This window comes from Canis lupus, chromosome 8 (genome assembly GCF_048164855.1).
Source record: "Canis lupus baileyi chromosome 8, mCanLup2.hap1, whole genome shotgun sequence".
Taxonomy (NCBI): Eukaryota; Metazoa; Chordata; class Mammalia; order Carnivora; family Canidae; genus Canis; species Canis lupus.
The window spans coordinates 46,799,362-46,826,515 of record NC_132845.1 but is presented as its reverse complement, the minus strand read 5'-3'; the positions used below and the strand labels follow the sequence as shown (position 1 = coordinate 46,826,515).

Below are 27,154 nucleotides of genomic sequence, written 5' to 3'. Positions count from 1 at the left end.
AAAGAGATACTCCCAAAGTAACATAGACGAGAAAGGAATAAAGACAATATACAGAAGCAGTGACTTCACAGGTAATACAATGGCACTAAATTCATATCTTTCAATAGTTACTCTGAATGTAAATGGACTAAATGCTAAAATCAAAAGACACAGGGTATTGGATTGGATAAAAAAAGCAAGACCTATCCATATGCTATCTATAAGACACTCATTTTAGACCAAAAGACACCTCCAAATTGAAAGTAAGAGGGTGGAGAACCATGTAACATGCTAATGGACATCAAAAGAAAGCTGGGATAGCAATCCTTGTATCAGACAAATTGGATTTTAAGCCAAAGATTGTAGTAAAAGATGAAGAGGAACACTATATCACACTTAAAGAGTCTAGCCAATAAGAAGGTCTAACAATTGTCAACATTTATGCTCCTAACTTGGGAGCAGCCAATTATACAAACCAAGTAATAATAAAAATTAAAGAAACACACTGATAATAATACAATAACAGTAGAGGATTTTAACACCCCACTCACAGCAACTGACGTATCACCTAAGCAGAAGATCAACAAGGAAACAAGGACTTTGAATGACACACTGGACAAGATGGACTTCACAGATACATAACAGACCATTCTATCCTAAAGCAACAGAATACACACTCTTTTTAACTGCACATGGAACTTTCTCCAGAAGAGATCACATACCAGGTTGTAACTCACATATCAACTTGTACCAAAAGAAAGGGATTATTCCCTGCATATTTTCAGACCACAATGCTTTGAAACTGGAACTCAATCACAAGAGGAAATTTGGAAGGAACTCAAACACTTGGAGGCTAAAGAGGATCCTACTAAAGAATGAATGGATCAACCAGGAAATTAAAAAAGAATTGAAAAAATTCATGGAAACAAATGAAAATGAAAACACAACTGTTCAAAACCTTTGAGATGCAGAAAAGGTGATCCTAACAGGGAAGTACATAGGAATATAAGCCTTTCTCAAGAAACCAGAAAAGTCTCAAATACACAAGCTAATCTTACACCTAAGGAAGCTAGAGAAAGAACAGCAAATAGAGAGTAATCCAAGCAGGAGACAAGAAATAAAGATTAGAGCAGAAATCAATGAAACTGAAACCAAAAGAATAGTGGAAGAGATCAACGAAACTAGAAGCTGGTCCTTTGAAAGAATTAGTAAAATCAATAAACCCCTAGCCAGACTTCTCAAAAAGAAAAGAGAAAGGACCCAAGTTAATAAAAGCATGAATGAAAAAGGAGAGATTACAACCAACACCAAGGAAATACAATTTTAAGAACATACTATAAGCAACTACATGAGAACAAATTAAGCAATCTGGAAGAAATGGATGCATTCGTAGAAACTTATAAACTACCAAAATTAAAACAGGAAGAAATAGAAAACCTGAACCAGCAAGGAAACTGAAGCAGTAATAAAAAATCTCCCAATAACAAGACCAAGGCCCGATGGCTTCCCAGGGGAATGCTACCAAGCACTTAAAGAACAAGTAACAGAACACCTCGGTGGCTCAGTCAGTTGAGCCACTGCCTTCAGCTCAGGTCATGATCCCGGGGTCCTGGTATCAAGCCCCATATCCAGGCCCCTGCTCAGCTGGGAGCCTGCCTCCTCTTCCCCCTCTGCTACTGCCCCCTACTCATGCACTTGCTCCAATAAATAAAATCTTCTTTAAAATAAAGAAGAACTAATACCTATTCTTCTGAAGTTGTTTCAAAAAATAGAAAAGGAAGGAAACCTTCCAAATTCTTTCTATGAAGCCAGGATCACCTTGATCCCAAACCAGACAAAGATCCCACCAAAATGGATAATTACAGGGGCAGCCCGGGTGGCTCAGCCATTTAGCGCTGCCTTCAGCCCAGGGCCTGGTCCTGGTCCTGGAGACCCAGGATCGAGTCCTACGTCGGGCTCCCTGCATGAAGCCTGCTTCTCCCTCTGCCTGTGTCTCTGCAGCTGTGTGTGTGTGTGTGTGTGTGTGTGTGTGTCTCATGAATAAATGAACAAAATCTTAAAAAAAAAAAAAAATTGGGCAGCCCTGGTGGCTCAGCGGTTTAGCGCCTGCCTTTGGCCCAGGGCGAGATCCTGGAGTCCCGGGATCGAGTCCCACATCAGGCTCCCTGCATGGAGCCTGCTTCTCCCTCTGCCTGTGTCTCTGCCTCTCTCTCTCTCTCTCTGTCTATCATAAATAAATAAATAAATAAATAAATAAATAAATAAATAAATAAATAAATAAATAAATAAATAAATAAATAACCAACCCACAGCAAGTATCATTCTCAATGGGGAGAGACTGAAAGCTTTTTCCTTAGGTCAGGAACACATCAGGGATGTCCACTCTTACCACTACTGTTCGACATAGTACTGAAGTCCTAGCCTCAGCAATCAGAAAGAAAGAAAAGGCATTCAAGTTGGCAAAGAAGTGAAACTCTCACTCTTCACAAATGACTTGATATTTTTAGTGGAAAAGCCAAAAGACTCCACTTCAAAATTGCTAGAACTCATACAGGACAATTCAGCAACATGGCAGGTTATAAAACCAATGCAAAGAAATCAGTTGCATTTCTATACACTAACAATGAGAGAGAAGAAAGAGAAATTAAGGAATTGATCTCATTTACAACTGCACCAAAAACCATAAGATATCTAGGAACAAACCTAACCAAAAAGGTAGAGGATCTCTGCTCTAAAAACTACAGAATACTTAGGAAAGAAATTGAGCCAGACACAAAGAAATGAAAAAACATTCCATGATCATGGCTTAGAAGAATAAATATTGTGAAAATGTCCATGCTACCCAAAGCATCTACATATTCAATCCAATCCCTATTAAAATACCATCAACATTTTTCACAGAGCTGGAATAATTCTAAAATTTGCATGGAACCAGAAAAAAAACCCAAATAGCCAAAGGAATTTTGAAAAAGACAACCAAAGCTGGGGGCATCACAATGCCAGATTTCAGGCTGTACTACAAAGCTGTGATCATCAAGACAGTATGGTACTGGCACAAAAACAGACACATAGATCAAGGGAACAGATTAGAGAACCCAGAAATGGACCCTCAACTCTATAGTAAACTAATCTTTAACAAAGCAGGGGAGAAGATCCAATAGAAAAAAGACAGTCTCTTCAACACATGCTGTTAGGAAAATTGGACAGCCACATGCAGAAGAATAAAACTGGACAATTCTCTTAGACCATACACAAAGATAAACTCAAAATGGTGAAAGACCTAAACATGAGACAGGAATCCATAAAAATCCTAGAGAAGAACACAAACAGCAACCTCTTTGACCTTGACTGCAGCAACTTCTTGCTAGACACATCTCTAAAGGCAAAGGAAACAAAAGCAAAAATAAACTACTGGGACTTCATCAACATAAAAAGCTTCTGCACAGCAAAGGAAAAACAGTCAACCAAATGAAAAGGCAACCTATAGGATGAGAGAAGATAATATTTGCAAATGACATATCAGATAAAGGGCTAGTATCCAAGATCTTTAACGAAGATTATCAAACTCAACACCCAAAAACAAATATTCCAGTCAAGAAATGGGCAGAAGACATGAACAGACATTCTTCCAAAGAAGACCAACAGAACACATGATAAAATGCTTAACATCACTTGGCATCAGAGAAATACAAATCAAATTCATAATGAGATACCACCTCATACCAGTCAGAATGGCTAAAATTAACAAGTCAGGAAACAAGTGTTGGTGAGGGCATGGAGAAAGGGGAACCCTCTTACACTGCTAGTGGGAATGCAAACTGGTACAGCCACTCTGGAAAATGGTATGGAGGTTCCTCAAGAAGTTAAAGATAGAACTACCCTATGATCCAGCAATTCCACTACTAGGGTCTTTACCCCAAAGATATAAATGTAGTGATATGAAGGGACATGTGTACCCTAATGTTTATAGCAACAATGTTCACAATAACCAAAGTATGGAAAGAGCCAAGATGTCCATTGACAAATGAATGGATAAAGAAGATATATATATAGATACACACACACACACACACACACACTGCTATTACTCAGCCATCAGAAAGGATGGGTACTTACACTATTTACCTAGACGTGGATGGAACTGGAGGGTATTATGCTGAACTAAATAAGTCAATCAGAGAAAGACAAATTATCATGTGGTCTCACTCCTATGTGGAAAATAAGAAATAGCAAAAAGGATCATAGGGAAAGGGAGGGAAACCTGAATGGGAAGAAATCAGAAAGAGAGATAACACCATAAGAGACTTTTATCTATGGGAAATAAACTGATGATTGCTGGAGGGCATGTAGGTGAGAAGAGGGGGTAACTGGATGATGGGCATTAAGGAGGGTAGATGATGTGATGAGCTTACTGGGTGTTATATGCAACTGATGACTTACTAAACTCTGTATCTGAAACTAAATTTGAATTTGAATTGAATTTGAATTTGAATGAATGAATGAATGAATGAATGAATACATACATACATACATACATACATACCAAAACAATGGGGTGCCTGGATGGCTCAGTCAGTTGACTATTGATTTTGGCTCAGTCATGATCTCAGGGTCATGAAATTAAGCTCCATATCAGGCTCTGTGCAGGGTGTGGAGCCTGCTTAAGATTCTCTCTCTCTCTTTCTCGCTCTCGCTGTCTCTCTCTCTCTGCCCTGCCCCCCCTGCAAGCCCCCTCTCTTTCTCTCTCTCTTGCTTGCGCAGTTTCTCTAAAAAAAAAAAAAAAAAAAAAAGCAAGTTGTAGAGTAATATAAATTGTATGGTTCTTATTTGTGAGGGAGTAGGAGAAAGTGGAGTGGGTTTCAATGATGTTCTCTCAATTATTTGCACCTTCTACCATCATTTGAGCAGATTTCAGTATCTCTGAAAATTCATGCAAACTCTTCTTAAGCAAGAATCATGAGGGGTGAGGCCCCTCATCCCAGTGTGGCAGTACAAGCATGTGAGGGCCCTCCTCCCACGCTGACTCCTTGCTGTGCCAGGCGTCCCAGGACCTGAGAGTCAAGCCAGCCTCGTACTCTCAATTAGTCCTCATGCTGTGAATCAGAGCATGCTCACTCTGTGCTAAATAAATGAAATGAATGTAAACTGTAGCCCAGAAATAAAGGGCCAAAAAGATCTGTGAAAAAAATAGCAATCATCTAGAAGAAACTAAAATTGGCTTTAGTTTTATCCCACAGGCCATAAAAAAAAAATAAATTATAGGTGGATTAAAAGTTTAACTGCAAACAATAAAAATCTTACAAGAAAATTTTAAAACACTGCATGCACAATCTACGGTTGGGAAGATGTTTTTAAAACACTGAAAACCTTAAAACTGGTAGGTAGGCATATGGGTCCATAAATAGATATTTAATTGTGTAAAAAAATTTTAATGTGGTAGTATAATAGATACTGTTATCTGTGTTTCCAACAATAATGGACAGATTTGAAAAAAAATGTTGCAAAGCAGAAAGGCTTTAGATGAAAGGCTAACTAATTACAATAATGTATAAAGAGCTCTCACAAACTGATAAGGGGACAAATAATCCAATAATAAAATGGGCAAATAATATCAAGGAGCTTCACACAAAACAGTGCAGCCAAATAGCCAAAACATATTTAAGAAAAAAAAAAAAAAACAAGAAAGATACTGATATTCACTAGCAATCAAGGAAATGCAAATTAAAATGATGGTGAGCCACCACCTTTTCTTTATGTTGTGTTTTTTTAAGGTTTATTTATTTATTTGAGAGAATATGTGTGCAAGAAAGGGGTTGGGGGGATCCCTGGGTGGCGCAGCGGTTTGGCGCCTGTCTTTGGCCCAGGGCGCGATCCTGGAGACCCGGGATCGAATCCCACATCGGGCTCCCGGTGCATGGAGCCTGCTTCTCCCTCTGCCTGTGTCTCTGCCTCTCTCTCTCTCTCTGTGACTATCATGAATAAATAAATAAAATCTTTAAAAAAAAAAAAAGAAAGGGGTTGGGGCAGAGGGAGAGACAAAATCTCAAGCAGACTCCACACAGAGCCTGACCCGAGGCTAAATCTCACAATTCTGAGATCAGGATCTGAGCTGAAAGCAAGAGGTAAATGCTTAACTGACTGCCACCCAGGCCCCAAGGGACCACCTTTCACCCATCAGACCTATAAAACTTCAAAACAACATTCACAACTACTGTTACCTGGAAAGAGAAGGGTAGTCTCATGCACAGCCAGTAGAAATTTTTAGAAAGATACCTGATCATAATTATTAAAAATAAACACATATTGGGGAACCTGGGTGGCTCAGTGGGTTAAGCATCTGATTTTGGCTCAGGCTATGATCTCAGAGTCCTGGGATCAAGCCCCATGTCAGGCTCTGCACTTAGCAAGAAGTCTGCTTGTCCCTCTCTCTTTCCCTCTGCCTCTCCCTGGGCTCATGCTCTGTCTCTCTGTCTCTCAAATAAAATCTTTTTTTAAAATAAAATAAAAAATAAACACATTTTGAGGCCCCTGGGTGGGTCAGTCAGGTAAGCATCTGACTCTTGATCTCCACTTAGGGATGTCTTAATTTCAGAGTTGTGAGTTCAAGCCTCACACTGGGCTTCACACTGGATGTGGAGCTTACTTAAAAAAAATAAATAAAATAAAATCACGTATTCTCTTTGACCCAGCAACCCAACTACTGAAAAATCTATGCCAAGGAAATAAAATCCTCAGTACAAAAGTAAAGATGTTCAAGGGTATCTGTTGTTTCACTGTCCACAGTAGTGAATACTAGACATGAAGTCATTATTACCTCATAGGCAACTATTTGCACATATGCATCATGCGATATAATGCAACATCTTAAAAACAATGATTAGATTTACAAAATTAAAAATAATTAAAACTATTAAAACCTTAACTTAGAAAGGTTTTGACAGGATAGTGCCAAGAGAGAAAACAGATACAGAACATTACATATAATTCAATTTTTGAAAAACAAGGGCAATAAAACCTGTGTGTGTGTACATGTACACACATGTGTGTTTTACTTATAAAAATTATATGAACTTGGAGAAAACCACAGAACAAATAATTTTTTGTCATAAACAAGAAGAGGATGTAATAGAGAAAAAAAAAAGAGGCCAAAAAAAAAAAGTTGACAAAGAACCAGAAAAAATGCAAGCCTGGTAGCAGTGAAAACTCACAAGGCAGTAGTTTTCAAGACGCTTTAAGTGTGAAGGTTTGAGGGTGGCAGACAGGCATGCAAGAAGAAATCAAATAAGTGTCCTACCAGAGGAGCCAGAAACTAAAAAGAATAACCAATTCTTCAATGAGTTAAATCGCACAGTTTCTGACCATTTTCAAATTACTAATATCAACAGAGTAACTGCCTTCTTGTGGGAAGACTGACCTCCAGCTCTTCGACTAGCCACAAATACTGCCTAGGATTCTCCTGGCAGATGAGGAGCTTCAAAGTCAGGAACAGGAGCTGGCAGTCGGGAAGGAAGCAGCTGAAGGAGCTGGTTCCCAGGGGAAAAGAGAATGGAGGAAACAAGAGTCCCTAGACGCTGAAGGAGTGAATAAATGGGAAACAAGGAAACACAGAAGTGACACTAAGCCAGAGGACCCAGGGCTCTTCAAGCATAGTTGGTGCCCACAGCATGGAAGAAAGGAAACTCCACACCAAAGCTTGCCTTAAAACAAAATTAAAGACAACACACAACTGCTCTGATTTCTGGCCACACCTTACACCAAAGAACTGGTGTCTCATTTCCCAAGTCCCGGCAGCCCCTTGGGCTTCTCAAGGCTCAGTCACAAGGCTTTTCCAATCCTCTGGCTCTCCTTTCAAGAGCCACGTCTCCACTCAGCCCTCTGGCCCAGTGCACAGACTCACCCCTCCCTGCCTCCCAGACCCCATCTCATCCCACCCCCCTGCACTTCTTCCAGAAATGCAACTCTATGTTGTTGTCTTTCTTTGTTTTTTCCCACCCATACCACACTTTGCCATGGCATACAGGACAAGATGTGATTTTAGGAGGAACACAGATGAACATTTTTATGTTAATTATTTCAATGCATCAAGAAAGACTATAACCAGCATCAGTCTTGGATTTCACTGATGGTATTACTTATGATAAGACCAGAGTATATACGGCCTTCAAATTCCACCACAAGCGAATATCTGACTCAGACAGTATACAGAAATGGCAAAAATTATGAAAATGGCACTCAAGTAGCCATAATCTAAGAAATGATACCCTAGTGGATCAAGTTCAAACACCTCCCCAAGACAGTAAGAGAGGAACCTCCTGACTTTGCAGACCATCTCCCAACACATCCAACACATCCACGATCTCATCATTTTCTCACGCCTCCCTAGACCACCCCACTTGCTACTCCTACTGCCTGGAATTCCCATCCTACCCATCTGGACCACTAAAGATCCCACACTCACCTCTTATATCTGTACTAGGTAATTATAACTACAGGCCACCATGACTATCCACAAATTACATGCTCATCTCCTGGACTCAGTTCTAAGTTCCCTGAGGACAGCAAACAACTCATCCGGTTTATATCCCCAATGCTAACATAGCAATCTACAAACAGAGATCTGTTGAATAGAGGAATTAATGAGCAATAGTCTAGCCTTTAGTTTCCAATTCCGCCAAAATACTGATATGTCTATAGTCAAAGAATGACAACATATTGAGTTTTAGTAAGTTCCTACTGGTTATGCCAAGCAAACAGTTCTACAGCTAAGGAAGTAGGGACTGTGATCATCTTCTGACTTTCCAGAGATACCACAGAGGCCTAGAAAAGCTAAGTTAAGTCTGAAATTAACAGCTGGTAACTGGTGATCTGTGGCTGGGGTGGGCACCTGACATCAAAGTTCACAGGTCAGGACACCTGGGTGGCTCAGTGGTTGAGCATCTGCCTTTGGCTCAGGGCATGATCCCGAAATCCCAGGATCGAGTCCTACATTGGGCTCCCTGCATGAAGCCCGCTTCTCTTCCCTCTGCCTATGTCTCTGCCTCTCTCTCTCTCTCTCTCCCATCTCTTGTGAATAAATAAATAAAATCTTAAAAAAAAAAAAAGCTCATAAGTCATGCTCATGGTCTCTCTCCACCATCAGGGCGGTGATGACAAGGATGATGGCGATGATAGTTTTTACACATTGCTTCCTATGGGCCAATGTGATAGCTATTTTCAATAGCTATTAATATAAATATGTATTAGAATTCAGAATGGAAATGTGCTCAAATTAGCTAAATGCCCTAGGGCTCTGCATTAGCTAAAAATAATTTTTTTTCCAAAAAGAAATCAAGTCATTTGATTGATAGAGTAAAATAAAAGAAAATGCAACGTGAAACTATCTACTACAGATCCTGAAAGTGGAAATGAAGTGTTCAGGATAGGGAGGACAGAGAATCCAATTACCGAACCCCAAGATCCTCTGCAAGATGAGAAGCATTGTCCTCAGGGAACTTAGAACTGAGTCCAGGAGATGAGCATGTAACTTGTGGATAGTCATGGTGGCCTGTAGTTATAAGGTACAGATATAAGAGGTGAGTGCGGGATCTTTAGTGGTCCAGATGGGTAGGATGGGAATTCCAGGCAGTAGGAGTAGCAAGTGGGGTGGTCTAGGGAGGCGTGAGAAAATGATGAGATCGTGGATGTGTTGGATGTGTTGGGAGACGGTCTGCAAAGTCAGGAGGTTCCTCTCTTACTGTCTTGGGGAGGTGTTTGAACTTGATCCACTAGGGTATCATTTCTTAGATTATGGCTACTTGAGTGCCATATCATATCTAGTCAATGTCTCAGACTAATGGGCTGGTAGGAAACCAGTGAAAAACTAAAGACAAAAATCACATGATGAACATCCAAAGACATGTAAAAGAGGAAAAGGAATGCCTGAAAAAGCCATTTGGTTTCATAAGTGTCCAGAGGAAATACATATGACAGTTTTCAACTATGCTAAGAATAACACTAGGGAACAGCAAAGTGCAGCTGGTTTAATTTTGAAGCTCTCTGAAAAGTTCAGAAATGTTTCTAATTCCTCATAGGTAAAGAAAAGTCATCAAAACAAATCACTCTTCCCTGGTAAGCTTGGAAAGGAGAAGAAAGCTCCTCTCTGGCTTCTTCTGACATAGTCACTAAAGGGTCACAAAAATGTACAATTCCTAAATGTTCTGAGACACAACCCGAAGCCAATTCATTGTCCCCCGCTCCCCGCCATAATGGCAAAGAGACCCATTGTGCAGAGAATATTTACCAAGTGTCAGGACACTTTACATAAAATTATAGTGACAATAACAATAGCTAACAATTTCTGGAAACTTACTAGCTGCTAAGGCCCTATTCAAAAGGCTACACATAAACTAACTCACAGCTCTACCAAGTGATTACAACTGTACCCACTTACAGATGAAGATATCAGGGCACAAGAAAGTCAAAACCTGTCCACAGACCAACATGATTCGGGACTGACAACACCATGATTCAAACTCTGAGCTCCAAGTCCCATGCACATCCTGCCACCCCGAAGTTTGGGCTGCTGTTTATAATTCCAAGGGAAAGCTTCCAGATTGTGTGCTGTAATTTCACGTGGAAGAAGATGCTTTTGTGGAAGAATAACGTATCTACCCCTTGAGGTAACCTCCAGTGCCTGCTGAGTTCTTGAGCCACTATTTCTAGTAGGCAAATTATTCAAAAATATGTTATGGCCTCTCCATAGGCCAGCGTGACTGACAGTACGCAGAATAATTTTAATGAAGCACAAGAAAGGGTCATTGTTCTTAGGGAAACACAGAGCAGAGGATTCCAACAGAGAGGGGTGAGGAGAAACACATGCATTTCAGAGCCCAGTGGCTGCCCCCACTTCCTCCTGGGGAGGTTTCTAAGGACAGAATCTGTTGAAACAAGCTCTGCCTCTAATTTCCTGGTGTGTGACACTTCACACAAGGACTGTTGCATCTTGCTGTGTAATCTCAAAATATCAAACAAATCTCCCTCCCACACTCTCACATTTTGGATTCATTTCTGGTATTAGTTGAACAGTGCTATGTATCATATAGACCCAAACGCCACACACCAGCTTCACACTGGACCAGCCAGAGCTCCTTCCCAGACTTCATCTGCCATAAAGAGCTGGGCAACTTTTGTTACATCTGAGGATGGGTACCCTTCCTGACCTGTCCTGAGTTTGGCTCACATTTTCCACGTAAAGAAGTCTGTTTTTGCAAAAGCTTCTTATCTCGATGAAGTCCCAATAGTTCATTTTTGTTTTTGTTTCTCTTGCCTTCATGGATGTATCTTGCAAGAAGTTGCTGTGGCCAAGTTCAAAAAGGGTGTTGCCTGTGTTCTCCTCTAGGATTTTGATGGACTCTTGTCTCACATTTAGATCTTTCATCCATTTTGAGTTCATCTTTGTGTATGGTGTAAGAGAATGGTCTAGTTTCATTCTTCTGCATGTGGATGTCCAATTTTCCCAGCACCATTTATTGAAGAGACTGTCTTTTTTTCCAGTGGGTAGTCTTTCCTCCTTTGTCAAATATTAGTTGACCATAAAGTTGAGGGTCCACTTCCGGATTCTCTGTTCTGTTCCATTGATCTATGTGTCTGTTTTTGTGCCAGCACCACACTGTCTTGATGACCAAAGCTTTGTAGTACAACCTGAAATCTGGCATTGTGATGCCCCCAGCTATGGTTTTCTTTTTTAATATTCCCCTGGCTATTCGGGGTCTTTTCTGATTCCACACAAATTTTAAGATGATTTGTTCCAACTCTCTGAAGAAAGTCCATGGTATTTTGATAGGGATTGCCTTAAATGTGTAAATTGCCCTGGGTACCATGGACATTTTCACAATATTAATTCTTCCAATCCATAAGCATGGAATATTTTTCCATCTTTTTGTGTCTTCCTCAATTTCTTTCAGAAGTATTCTGTAGTTTTTAGGGCATAGATCCTTTACCTCTTTGGTTAGGTTTATTCCTAGGTATCTTATGCTTTTGGGTGCAATTGTAAATGGGATTGACTCCTTAATTTCTCTTTCTTCAGCCTCATTGTTAGTGTATAGAAATGCCACTGACTTCTGGGCATTGATTTTGTATCCTGCCACACTGCCAAATTGCTATATGAGTTCTAGCAATCTTGGGGTGGAATCTTTTGGGTTTTCTATGCACAGTATCATGTCATCTGCAAAGAGGAAGAGTTTGACTTCTTCTTTGCCAATTTTAATGCCTTTTCTTTTTGTTGCCTGATTGCTGAGGCTAGGACTTCTAGTACTATGTTGAATAGCAGTGGTGAGAGTGGACATCCCTGTCTTGTTCCTGATCTTAGGGGAAAGGCTCCCAGTGTTTCCCCATTGAGAATGATATTTGCACAGCAAAAGAAACAGTCAACAAAACTAAAAGGCAGCCTACAAAATGGGAGAAGACATTTGCAAATGACATATCAGAGAAAGGGCTAGTATCCAAGATCTATAAAGAACTTATTAAACTCAACAGCAAAGAAACAATCCAATCATGAAATGGGCAAAAGACACGAACAGAAATCTCACAGAGGAAGACATAGACATGGCCAACATGCACATGAGGAAATGCTCCGCATCACTTGCCATCAGAGAAATACAAATCAAAACCACAATGAGATACCACCTCACACCAGTGAGAATGGGGAAAATTAACAAGGCAGGAAACAACAAATGTTAGAAAGGATGTGGAGAAAGGGGAACCCTCTTGCACTGTTGGTGGGAATTTGAACTGGTGCAGCCCCTCTGGAAAACTGTGTGGAGGTTCCTCAAAGAGTTAAAAATAGATCTGCCCTATGACCCAGCAATTGCACTGCTGGGGATTTACCCCAAAGATACAGATGCAATGAAACGCCGGGACACCTGCACCCCAATGTTTCTGGCAGCAATGTCCACAATAGCCAAACTGTGGAAGGAGCCTCGGTGTCCATCAAAAGATGAGTGGATAAAGAAGATGTGGTTTATGTACACAATGGAATATTCCTCAGCCATTAGAAATGACAAATACCTACCATTTGCTTCGACGTGGATGGAACTGGAGGGTATTATGCTGAATGAAATAAGTCAATCGGAGAAGAACAAACATTATATGGTCTCATTCATTTGGGGAATATAAAAAATAGTGAAAGGGAATAACGGGGAAAGGAGAAAAAATGAGTGGGAAATATCAGAGAAGGAGACAGAACATGAGAGACTCCTAACTCTGGGAAATGAACAAGGGGTGGTGGAAGGGGAGGTGGGCGGGGGGTGGGGATGACTGGGTGATGGGCACTGAGGGGGGCACTTGATGGGATGAGCACTGGGTGTTATGCTATATGTTGGCAAATTGAACTCCAATAAAATAAATTTTAAAAATTAAATTAAATTAATAAAATAATAAAATGAAGTCTTTTTTATTTATTTAAGATTTTATTTATTTATTCCTGAGAGAGAGAGAGAGAGAAAGGTAGAGACATAGGCAGAGGGAGGAGCAGGCTCCATGCAGGGAGCCCAATACGGGACTTGATCCCGGGACTCGAGGATCATACCCCGGGCTGAAGGCAGGCACTAAGCCACTGAGCCACCCAGGCTGCCCAAAGAAGTCTGTTTTAAAAGGGAAAACTATTGCTATTGCAAATGGAAAGCCAGCATCATGGGCCCTACAGAGTAAATGAAAATGTAATTAAAATAAAGTATTAAATCCTGGCTCAGCCCCTCAGCCAGAGGGAGACGGAGACTAAAGCCTCTGTTTCAAGAGGAGGAGGTGGTTGGAGACAGACCACTTTGAACCATAGGATGTTATTGTTTTTGTAGGTCAAAAGGATCAAATATCAGCAATTTCATTTAATTCAACCTCACATTAAGGCTAAACCAAGTCTCACCACCAGTATCATTGAGATTGAAAAAGGAAGGGTGAACCACTGAGCCACTGAGCAACTGAAAGGAATCTAATGCCATGACATTTAATATTAAAAATAATGTTAAGCACTTGCAGTGATAGAAATTTCTCATTTGGGGAAATTGTGTTAGAAAAACAAGAGGAGTTATAATGTCAGATAATGAGGACCACTCCAGGAATATGAAGTCTGACTCCAGTCCTGCTCCACTACCCATAAACCACGTGACCCACCCAACCAAAATCTGTGCCCCTAGCACCAATGTGTACTAGATACTAAATTAATGCTGCATAAATGGCCAGCCTCCAAGTTTCTACACCAGTAAAAGTGAAAAATCATTCCCCTTTCTGCTGGTCTACACCTCAGGGTCATTACAAGGATCAAATGAGGCTGTTGACATAGACCTGAACATTTTTAGACCACATAGTACTGTCCCAAGAAAGATGGTCACTACAGTACAGCAGCAACAAGTGGCAAATGTTGGGCACTGTGGCCAGCCTGTGTTCGTAATAGCCACCTTCATCACAGCACTCAGATTTCATCTGAAGGTTTATTTCTTCCTCATTGGATCTTGTCTTGGGATGGTGAACCCAAGTAGACTTCTTGCACTACACAAGCCAGTGTGGTCCCAGGAAGCTCCTTCTGCTGGTGGCCAGGAAATGGCCATGTGACCTGAGATTGGCCAATCCGGTGTTTCTCCCTGGAATGTCAATCTTGAACAGAATGAGAGAGTCACTCCCGCTGCAGAACCTTAACTAGACCTCCATTCTTGCTAGAAGACCATTTCTGAGCCCCCATTTCCAGCTTAGATTTCTAAAGTTGTCTTGACCCCTTCCTGTTTCCAAACCTGGCCTGCCATCAACTCTATAAGATCACAACATCCTAAACTGGAGTAGATTTCTATTGCTTGTTACCAAACAGCCTTGGCAGAAACACCTGTGGACTACCCTTTCAAAGGCTCCTACTAATGTTCATCCAACCATCTAGAATCTAGTTGTGACCATAGGCCAACACTTCCAGTCATGACTAGAAGTTTGCCTAAGGCAGTAAATTTAAAATGGCATTCAGGGCAGCCTGGGTGGCTCAGCGGTTTAGCGCCACCTTCAGTCCAGGGTGTAATCCTGGAGACCCAAGATCAAGTACCACATCCGGCTCCCTGCATGGAGCCTGCTTCTCCCTCTGCCTGTGTCTCTGCCTCTCTCTCTCTCTCTCTCTCTCTCTCTCTGTGACTATCATAAATAAATAAAAATTTTTAAAAAACCCTTCCAAATATTCATTGTGTCTTAGTAGACACTGGTTCTTAACTTCCTGCAGGAGAATGATGGGGGAAGAGGCACATCTAAAGAGCTCCATTTTCCAAATGGGACCGAGAACTATACCCGGAGTTACATGGAAAGAAATCTTCCATCTTCAGTTCCTCCGAGAGCAAAAGAGAACATTGACAAGGCTCACTAATTCACTTTTGCCCTTCTATTTGCAGACTACTACCTCCATCAGTAGGCAGCATGGGCAGGAGTCACAGCTGAGTGATGACTGTCCCCGCCAGATATCGGTCCCTGTGGAGTGAAATTAACACCTACATGTCTGGCACTTTCACACACAGTATCTGATTTAATTCTCCCAACTGGCAAGGTAGATCTCATTCTGATCACCTATTCAGATGTGTGGGTTTTCCCCACACCACCAAGCAATTTTCTCTGACACCAACTGGGTGTCCTGGGTGTCTTACAACTCAACTCAATTCTGACACTACCTACCTGGAGACAGCATTAGACCCCACAGGTTAAGATCTCAGTTCTACATGACTACACACATCCCACACCGCTTCAGATGCTGGTGGCAAGCTCAGGTTATCACCTGTACTTCTGATTGACTGGCTACATATCTCAAAGATTCCTACAACCTCCTCTGTGGGTTAATTTGCCAGAGTGGCTCACAGAACTCAAAGAAGTATTTTACATACTAGATTACAGGTTTCTTATAAAAGGATGTAACTCAGGAACAGCCAGATGGAAGAAATGCATAGGGCTAGGTAAGGTAAAAGAACATGGAGCTTCCATGCCCTTCCCAGGAACACCTCTCTCCCTGTGCCTCCACAGGTACACCAACCTGGAAGCTTTCGGAACCCCATCGTTTTAGGTTTTTACGGAGACTTCATTACATAGGCAGAATTGATTAAATCATTGGCCTTTAGCAATTGAACTCCATCTCCATCCCTCTCCTTGGAGTGGGGGGTGCTGGGAAGGAAAGTTCCAACCCTCTAATCACAGGGCTGGTTCTCCTGGTAACCGGCCCCCAACCTTTGGGACTTTCTAAAAGTCACTGCATTAGCATAACAGAATACACCTTTATGGCTTTTATGACTTTGGGAATTTCAGGGGCTTTAGAGCTCAGTGCCAAGAATGACAAGGAACAAATATAAATAGTTGCTGATCCATGGTATAGAGCAAGGAAAACAGTCCCAGAGGACTTGGGGGTAGGGGAATAATTGGTGTCAGGGGTCTTAAGATTTCCCTGAAAATTATTAAAAGACTTTAAAAACTAGAAAAGAAAAACAGAAAAGGCCAGACCACGGTAGCTGGAGCAAAGAGAGAGAGAGGCTGTTAGGGATGTGAGTCTTTTTCCACAGAGCAAAGGGAAGAAAGGGAAGGCTCTCCGTGGGAGAGAGACAGGAAGGCATCCACATTCTGCAGAAGTCTCTGTGTGCAGAAGAAGCAGGACCAGAAGGAAAACAGTCTATGGTAGCCGTCCTGAGAGAGATGTGGTGACTGGGACAAGGTGATAGCAGAAGAGCTGGAAAGAAGAGAATACATTTGAGATCACTTCTGGTGCGGGGCCATTTGTCAGGGGTGGAGGAGACCCACTATGTGTTCAGACCCCACAACAAAACATTCACAGACATTCCCTCTTGAGGTTAAGCTTTCTCAAGGAATAAGGACAATGATGTGGCCTTTGCTATATATATGAAGGTGGTGCCACATTTACCCAAACATATTTCAAAGATAAGACCAAGACTCTGTTACTGAGAAGGAACCCTCAAAGTTAGGGAAAAGCTATGTTTCTTAAACCTAGCTTCAAAACCAACAAAATCACTAAATGTAGTATAACATGGGAAGAATAGACATTGAAGCCCTAGAAACTAGGGTCCCACTTGCAAGTCTAACTTTCTCACATGTCTAACCTACGCTGAGTTATCCAACTTCTCTGAGTCTGTTTTCTCATCTGTAAAGACGGAATAATACCACCACTTCTCTCGGAGCTATCCTGAAGTGTCAACGTGAATAATGAGGGACAGAAGCCTTAAGAAGCAGTAACTATGATTATTAATATGAAGCAGCACACTCCTTTTAGCCATAAACTACATTTCTCATTGAAGGAATTACCTTTTTAACTTCTACAATAAAACATAATATTACACCTAATAAAAATCTTAGTAGTAAATTCTATTATATAAGAACACATTAATCTAACATTTAGAGATGGATTCCCTCTCTCAGGAAAAGAACCAGACAATTATGAAAAAAAAAAAAAAAGTGAGGAAGAAGTCCTGAATCCACATACTCATACACATGCACACACACACACACCTGCACATGCTCATGTGCACCCACGCAGGAAGTCAGAAGGGGATGGAGAACTGCATTATTGATTAGTAAGCCTCTCAGATGATTCTGATGCAGGTGGACCTTGCATCCCCAAATCAGGACCCCTGTGCTGACCAGGGCCAGGTCCCATAGTAGAGCCTCATGAAAAACTAATGCAGTAAATCAGTCTAATGATCTGATGCCACAAGCATATGTTCAGAAGCAAATGTGTGACAGGAAGGAAATGTTTGTGCAAAACCCTAAGAAATACAAACTAGAGGAGTGACCCCTCTGCCCTCAAGGCTCACAAGCCTCATGGTGACACAGATATTTAAACACCTGACTATAGCACAGTGCAATGCACATGCTCACCCAGACACCTTCTCCATGCTTTCAGACACGGGGGTACATCAGTGAATAAGACAGCAAACACCCCTGCCTGCACAGCGCTGACATTATGACACATGGAGACAGAAATCAACAAAATAAAAAAGCTTAACGTATAGTCTGTTAGTTGGTGCTAAGTGTTAGGGAGAAAAACCAGGTAAAAAAAGAGATAGAATAAGGGAAGAGTAATGTTTTAAATCTGCACCAGTTTCAAACAGTCCCTGAAGCTCTATTAAAACGTAGCACTACATGCTTTGCTGATAGCTGGTAAAGAATCGCAGACATGGGTCTGAAAGGACAGACAAGGGACTGGCTCCACTGGGAGGGGTGGGGTGAGAGGGTGGGGGCCGCAGCCAGTCTCCAGGATGAGATGAATGCTGAGCAAGTGAGTTCCCTTCCCTTCCCTTCCTTTGCTGGAACGTTCCTCCTGCCACCATGAATCAGCCCTGAATGACTTCACAAAGTAAATGCCTGTGTGTCTCTTACCTTTGCCAAAACATTTTCGTCTCCTCCCAGTCAATGTGAGAAGCTTATGCAATTACATCAGCCCTTCCTGGGTCATGGAGGTCAATGGCAATTTTTAGACTTTTTTTTAATTATAAAAGAAACACACAATCACAGTATAAAATATGAAAAATATCAGAAAGTGTAAGGATTCCCAATATTCTCAACCCCAGGATTACATCTGTTCACATTCTGGTACATTTTCCACCAGAGTGGTGGTTTAACATAGCTAGCATCATTCTGCATCCACATACTTTTGTATCTTGCTCTTTTTATTTTAACTAAAAATGTAATTTATAAATTACTACATGCGCATTTCTCTGCTTAAAACAAATGCTGTATGGACATCAATTTTAATGGCTACATAACATTCCATTCTACTAAGGCACTGAATTTTTTTAAGCATTTCCCACCTGTTGAGCATTTCAATTTCTGAGTTGCCATCATTATCAATTACCCTGAAAATAACTTATGCAGAAACATATTTCAGGTAATTCCTTCAGAATGGACTACTAGAAGGAGGGAGTATTATAGGAAGCTGCAAATACTCTAAACATGTAGTCACTGCATAGGTGGTCTACAATCACCCAAACTGAATCACCGCACCACTTGGCTGCAGAGACAGAATGCAGAAGCTAGTCATCTCTGGCCACCTTTTCCACCTTGACAGTAAATGGTTTTAGAAGCAATGTCTTTACCTGCTGTCAGAATCTGAGGCGATCTCCTTTCTCCCTCCAAAGCGGATCTGGCACTGCATGGAAAAAGAAGCCACTGAGATCATCAGGATGGGACACTCAAACATCACAAACAGCCCACACAGGATTTCAGGATCATGAGACACACAGGGCCAAGAACTCCAGGTGCCGAGTCAGGGTGTCCCCGTACCATGGTGTCAAGCCAAGACATGAGATAGTAGACACCCTGGCCTTCCAGCCACCACTTACAGGAAGCCCTTATCTCCCCCTTGTACAGTGGAGCTAGTGGGAAAACAACACCAAGAGGAAAACAAAAGCACACAGCCTTGTGTACATCGTCTAGGAAGCTGCTTCTGTATGTCAGCAGCTGACTGTCTGAACAAGAGCTCCACAAGGCACAATTAAAACTTCCACAAATCTGATGATGGGTGCCTCTGGAAAGGGCCCCAAAGTTGTTATGACTGGCGATAAAATTATGGCAGCATGACTCAGGCTTCAACCATGTCATCTGGTTGTGCCAAATGACGTTTCATCCAGGGTGGATACAAATAAAAGCAAACCATCATTTTTTCTTTAGTTGTGGAAAAAAAATAGAATATGAGAAGTTTACCATTTTCACCATTTTTAGTTATATATCATTCAATTCAGAATACCATGCTGCCATCAGCAGTAGCCACTACTCTCTTTTAAAGGTGTGGAATCTCCACTGTGGGTAGCAGGCTTGCAAGATTCCAGAGCGTATTCTCCAATGAATGAATGAATGAATGAATGAATGAATGATTATAAATGATATATTTGTCAAAACTCATAGAACTGCACACTTAAAATTAGTGTATTTTATTGCATGCCTCCATTATACCTCAATAAAATTGACCTTAAAAAGGTCTATGTACAACGCTTTCATCCCCCCAAGTCATAACAACAACAACAATAGTAATAGCAGCTCTGGGCATAGGCTCCAATTTATTTCTGTTCAACAGCTATGCTGAAAGTGGCTCCACATCTACTTTATGTTCCCACTGTATTTCCCCACTTCCAGGACAAAGAAACAAATAACGTGGGCTCTGTATTTACTGCTGAGCCCTTTACCTACTTTAACAAATGCAACCCTCTCAACAGCCCTCTAGAGGCAGTGACCCGATGACAGAGAAGAGGGAGGCTCAGAGAGGCTAGGTGGAGTTGCCTCAACACACACAGCCTTGAAGAGGTGAAGCTGGTATTGGACTCCAGCTTCGCCTGAGTCTATGTCTTCTCCACCACATACCCTACCAGGATGCCTAGAGGCTTGGGAGATACCAAGTTCTCTGGGTTCACTTTAACACTTGACACATATCCCTATGAAAGTATTTATCTCCCCATATTGGGACTGCATGCATATGATTGGCAGTTACACCTTCCAAAATGTGAGCTACCTAGAATTCCCAGCATTGGGTCCTAGCTTTGCTACTCATGACCTATAGCTCCTTAAGTGAATTACTGGACCTTTCTGAGCTTCTGTTTCTTTGTCGATAGAATGGAAACCATCACAGGAACCATCTCATTGGGGGGTCAGAAGGATAAAATGAGAAGTTTCGCAGGGAGCTGGGCTCGTGGCTGACACATGCATACTACACGATGCACATCTGGTAGGCACGGGCAAGCACACCCAAGCCAGGCTCACGCCAAAGCCTGCATTCACACCTGCTAAAAACTGGATATCAAGAACAGCATGAAGCAACCGGAGCAGAGCCCACCTGGAGGACCCACGCGACCCTGGGCATGGCTTCATTCGTCCCGTCTCTGTTCTCGTGCCCACAGGGTGCCAACTCCAGCCACCACCTCAGCACCCGGAAGACTTGCCCTAAAACACAACTGCTTGGAAGTGAGACTTTGAAACCAACAGCAATGCCTTTCTCAAAGGGACATCATGAAGGATGGGGTCCTCCAAAGGCATTAGAAAGTCACTACTTCCAACTGCCCTCCCTGCTCTGTCACTCTCTGGGGAACACCGTGAGCCTCACTGCTCCCAGATGGAAAGAGGGAGTAAGTCATGCACATGAAAGGGCAGAGATGACTTGGACATGGATGGCCTGACACTGTTTCCTGACCTCAAAGTCAAATGAGAGCTTTCTTCTTACCTGTTTCACTGCATCCAGCAGACGCTCCAGCAGAAACTGTCTTTTCAGGTCATTGTTCTGTGGTCCTAAAATGCAATGAGGCTTCATTAGTTCTTTGTGGCAAGAGCCCTCTACCAAGACTCTGCCACATAGTATGTGGCTGTCCCCAACCGGCATCAGCCTCCTCTGTAATGAAATCAACAAGAACAGACACCAGTAATCTACATCATTACAGTGAAGTTTGGCCAGTTGCCTGTTGCTACATCACAGGAAAGCAGCTAAATTCATGTTCCCCACACCTGAAGAATGTGTCTGGAATGGTCTAATTCAGGTTTCTCAATCTTGGCGCTATTGACATTTGGGCCAGATAATTCTCTGTGGTGGGGCTGCCCTGTGAACTGCAGGACGTTTAGTCGCATCCCTGGGCTCTACGCACCAGATACCATTAGCACATACACACACCCAAGATGTGGCAACAAAAAATGTCTCCAGATACTACCAAATGTCCTATGGGGGACAAAACACCCCCCAGTTGAGAACCAACAGTCTAACTTACAATACAGGTTCCCCTAGTATGGCAGGCAATACCCATTGGCTGACCTCACCATCAGCTCCAACATCTTTTCCCCATGCCACCTCCTGTGCTACAAGCTGAAAAGTTTAATTACTCCTTTTCTCAGCCTCTTTTGGAAGGGTGACCTTAAGAAGTTCTAGCTAACAAGATGTAAGCAGAAGGACACTGGGAGGGCTCTGGGGAAACCATGCCTTCCTGATAAAAGAATACATGTTAATGGTTTCATTCTTTCTTCCATCCTTCACGCCTTCATTATAAACACACTGGGGTTAGCCAGAGTAGCACCATGCAGCCACAAAGCAACAAGCCAGGAGGGAAGGCCAAGAGACTCACAGAGACACCAGCCCTGATGTCATTTCACTGCTGAACCAATACTAGAAATCTCCCACCTCTCATACAGCAAATAACCCCCTTTGCTTCAACCACTATACACCAGGCTGTTACTTGCAACCAAAAGCATTCCTAACTGATACACATGGTATATGCTTAACTTCCATTTAAAAATGTCCGAGGGAGGGGATCCCTGGGTGGCTCAGCAGTTTAGCGCCTGCCTCTGGCCCAGAGCATGTTCCTGGAGTCCCAGGATCATGTCCCGCATAAGGTTCCCAGCATGGAGCATGCTTCTCCCTCTGCCTGTGTCTCTGCCTCTCTCTCTGTGTGTCTCTCATGAGTAAATAAATAAATAATCTTTTTTAAAAATGTCTGAGGGGGATGCCTGGGTGGCTCAGTGGTTGAGCATCTGCCTTTGGCTCAGGGTGTGATCCTGGGGCCCTAGGATCGAGTCCCACATTAGGCTTCCTCCATGGAGCCTGCTTCTCCCTCTGCCTGTGTCTCTGCCTCTTTCTCTGTGTCTCTCATGAATTAATAAATAAATCTTTAAAATAAATAAATAAAATGAAAATGTCTGAGGCAGGGACACTTCAAAGCACCAAGCAGACTGCTAGAGAGCTACATCTGATGCCCCAGAGGAGACCTGGGGATTCCAATCAACAGAGACACAGCTATGTATTATGATGCTCCAGACAGAGAACATAGTTATTTCAAGGGAGAATCAAATTTAAAAAAAAAAAAGAATCAAATTCAGAGGTACAAGAACAGATGCCCCACACCACAGGCCTTAAAGTACCACCAAGCTGCTTTTCTCTTGGGCAATTTACCATGGGCTTTGCCAGGGAGTCCCAGCAAGGCATCACACCAGAGATGGTCAGTGATTCATCCAAATTATGTCAGGGCCACTCAGTTGATAACAACTGTGACCACGTGTTGAGCACTTCCTGCACACCAGACACAAAATAGTACTCTGCATGTGTTACATCCTGTAATTCCTACAACCACCCTATAAGTATTAGGATCTTCACACTGCAGATGGGGAAAATGAAGTCCACAGAGCACAGCAAGCATGTGCACTGACCCACTCGGTACTTATCTAACTTCAACTGTGTCCTAGGCAATGTGCTAAGTGCTCAGGACACAGGAGTGAAGTCATATAGAAGAAACATTCTCTCATGGAGAAAAGATCCTCTTAGGGAAGAAAGAAATTGCACTTAAGTAAACCTAAACCGAGATGATGTCAGAGTCATACTGAGAAGAAAAACCAAATGGGGTGATGAGACAGGGAGGAAGCAAGAGGGTCCTGTTCACCAGAGCAGTGATAGAAGGCCTCTCTGCAGGTGACGTGTGGGCTGGGCCCTTTATAAAGAGAAGGAGGAACCCCGGAAAGACATGGGATCCCAGCGTTCCAGGCAGGGTATATAGCCAGGGTGGATGCCCAGAGGCAGGAACAAGCTTGGCTTCTAGTCTTCCAGGACCAGAAGGAAGAAGTCTGCTACAACTTGAGCAAAGAGCAAAAAAGAGGAAGGAAAGATCAGACAGGCAGGCAGAGGCCAGTCACAAAGGGCCTTGTGAACCAAAACAACAGGTTTTGTTCTAATTTGAATACTAATTGGTAGAATCGTGATCCTTACTCAAGACCATGTCCCTCAAAAGTCTGTGTTGGGGTCACCACACAAGGCTCCTGCTTCACCCCAGGCCCACAGAAAAAAAAAAAACACAGAATAGACACTCCACGGACACACGGTGATAAGCGTCTTCCTAAATGGTGTCACGGTTATTTTTCTCTGGAGGGGTTTTGAGTAAGGATGTACTACACATCATTCCCACCACACAAGTATGCCAAAGTGTCATTCAGGATGGTTGAAAACACCCCCCCCCACCGCACCCAAAGCCCCCAAACATCTCTCTTGATACTTATGTCTAGCTGTCAATCCTACTTTTTTGTTTAGCAGAAGGTATGGCTTCTGCTCTTCTCTAACACCGGGATGGACAAGTCAGGCTTTCTCTCTTCCTTCTTCCAAGTCTTGCATCCAACAACCCTACCTGTCCTTGGGCAATGCTAGCTGGAAACCTGACAAAGTTTTCCACTCTGAAATGCCTTTGTTATCTTTTTTATCGTGAAAGTAATTTATGTGATCAAATGACCATATGACCCAGCAATTCCACATCTAGGTAGACACCTAAAAGAATTTAAAGCAGGATCTTGAAGAGACATTGTACACCCATGTTCGCAGCAGCAGCATCAGTGGTAGCTAAGATGTGAAAGCAACCCAAGTGTAATGGACAGACAGCTAAGCAAAACGGGGTCTAGCCACACAATGCACTATTATTCAGCTTAAAAAGGAAGGAAATTCTGAACTATGCTACATGGAATGAAACTTAAGGACAATAGGCTAACTGAAATAAGTCAGTCCCCCAAAAGATAAATACTGCATGATTCTACTTATAAGAAGTAATCAAAATTACAGAAAGGGAAAGTATGGTGGTGGTTTCCAGGAACTGGGAAGAGAGGAAGATGGGGAATTAGTGTTAATGGGGACAGAATTTCAGTTTTACAAAATGGAAAGAGTCAAGAGGATGGATGGTGCTGATGGCTGCACAAAAGTGTGAATATATTTAATACCACTGCACTGTACACCTAAAAGTGGTTAAGATGGTGAATTTTCTTACCTGTATTTTACCATGATAAAAAAATTCATGTAAAAAAATAATTATAAATCAGGAAAACCTGCACAAAGAAAATAAAAATCTCCATCATCTCATTACTGATCATTTTTAGTGCAGTGATTCTCAAGCTTCCATGTTCACACAAAATCTCCCAGGCTCTTGTTATAGACAGGTTCTGATTCCGCAGGTCTGGGTGGAGCCTGAGATTCAGTGTTTCTCACTAGCTCCCGGATGCTGCTGATGCTGCTGGTTCAGGGAGGATGTGGCACCCTACCCTTCCTGATATGCATGATGATCCTGGATCTTTCCTATATTATCTTGACCCACTGCTCAGAGAAGGTACTGGCAGCCTCCTCTGCTTTACCTCGCAAAGCCTCTCTTTGTGGTGGGAAGAAAAGCCCATTCATCACAGAGAAACAATCTGAGGTTGCGCAGGCCTCACGCGGGCCTCAGCCCTCCACTCACCCTCCCTGGCTGCAATTGCTCTGCAGGCGAGAAGGACACTTGAGTGAGACCATCCTGGCCCTAACTGGGGATTCAGAGAAGCGGGGTGGGGGGAAGCAGGGGTGGAGGGAGTACAGGCAGCCTTGGGAGCACGTATGCACTGCAGGAGGTGCCCAGGGGGCCATGGCCATAAAGAGCAGTGGAAGGAGCACCAGTTGGAAGTCACAAGACATCATGAGTTCTCATCCCGGCAGAGCTGCTTGCTGGCCATGTGACAGGGACAGTCACTTCCCTTCTCTAGGCACCAGTTTCTGCATGAGATGGTGCTGTCCTAGCTCTGCAGTCTGGAACATGGGGCCCCCATGAAGACAGGCAAACAGAGCAATCTACGCTACCAGTGTCTTTCCTGCCTTCTTCCTGCCTTCTTCCAGTGACCAAGAGGAGAATAAGCACCCCTGCCCTGGTCAAGAAGATTCTCTGTCCCCTCTGTCTCAAATGCTGTAACCACCGGAGGGGAGCAGGGAGGCAATGCCCACCTACTGGTCTTCAACTGTGGGGAAAGCCATTAAGTGACTGACAATCCTTAGTGTCATGGGAAAGGTAGCTCCATTCACCAGAGCACTGAGGCTCAGCGTGGAGCACGCAAGGCTACTCCCGTGGAAAGTACTCAAGGAAGGATTCCATTTCAAGTCCACTAGCTCCAGCGTTGGCCGTTTGCTAAATCTTGCTGGCTCTCCAGCTTTGCAACAAATCTGCAATCACAGCCCCACTGATTTTTCTGTGATTTTCTGTGAAGGAAGCCCCAGTCTTCCTGCTCTCTTCCTTTTCCAAGGGCAGCCCTGAGTCCACACTACTAACCAGATGAGCCTGAAGAGGCTTCTTTTGCATTCCTTATTAGGGCCCCATCAAAATGAAAATAGAAAATAGAAAGCTAAAAACAAAAGAAAATATAAAGCTACCCCAGGGAGTACCCCCAGGGGGCTACAAACCCATCAAAGAAATGCAGTGATCCCATGCGGCTCTAACTCAGAAGACACAAGTGCGTGTGAAAAATCAATCATGAGCATCCCTGTTGTCTTTAATGTTTAGAATCCTTAGGATCCTACATTACTTTTCAGCACAAACCTCCAGCCTTCTGTCACCTCCTAGGGAGACAGACAAGACTTAAGAATGGGATAGTCCAGATTCAAATCCTCACCCTGGGCTATGTGACCATGGGCAAGTAAGTTACTCACCCCCTTTGCACCTCCTAAGTGTCTTAAATGTAGATTGTGCACCTAGAATAGTGCCTAGCTTATATGAGGCACGTCTTGTTGTTGTTGTTGTTGTTGTTGTTGTTGTTGTTGGCAACCCTATATCCCAGAGGGTAAGACCTCTGGCTCTAAGACATGCTTTCAATTGGCTTTCTCTCTAAAGCACAAGAAAGCTACCCAGTCCAGGACTCTGTGCTTGCTGCACTGGGCGGAATAAAAGTAAAAAAGGGTCCATGGCATCTGGGGTGGGGGTGAGGTGGGGGAAACAAGCAAGAGGCATTAGGAACTCCATGTTTATTCCTCCTCTAATCCTTGCAACCCTGGAGGTCAAGGTAAATGTGGTTGCCACCCACAGAGGACGTTAGGTCATCTGATTAAGGTCACATACACACTTCAACAGTGGTATTTCCCTACCTCTCTATGCAGTGGCAGGAGTAAAGTCATGCCAGGTATTTCTCTGGTTGATGGCTAATCCTTGCAATGTACGAAGCAGGTTCAAGGAAGGAAAGAAAAAGGCAATATTCTTTGGGTGCCACTGCATGCCAGGAATTCTGCTCAAGGTCATACAGCTAAGCAAGCAGTACATCAAAGGTTAAGACCATGGTCTGCCTGACTCTTAGGCCAGTGCTCCCTCTACCATGCTCCACACTGCCATTCTGCTGGGGCCAGGGAGGCTCACTGAAAAAGCAGGAACTTGAGCTGTGCTTTAAAAAAAATGGGAAGGAC

General features: G+C 42.8%; 1 protein-coding gene across 7 annotated transcripts in view; it reads right to left on the bottom strand.

Moving 5' to 3' along the window:
* SNX29 (sorting nexin 29) overlaps positions 1-27,154 on the bottom strand; it is a 528,280-nt gene that overhangs the window by 488,772 nt on the left and 12,354 nt on the right. For 6 of the 7 annotated variants that reach the window (XM_072835835.1, XM_072835833.1, XM_072835832.1 and 3 more), the window contains exons 2-3: positions 21,179-21,243; positions 19,065-19,117 (exon numbers count right to left, since the gene is read on the bottom strand). In XM_072835835.1, coding sequence (XP_072691936.1) covers positions 19,065-19,117; positions 21,179-21,243 — 118 coding nt within the window. Of the gene's footprint in view, positions 1-19,064; positions 19,118-20,794; positions 20,913-21,178; positions 21,244-27,154 lie in introns of those variants that run through there. The other variant, XM_072835834.1, reaches the window with a different exon arrangement.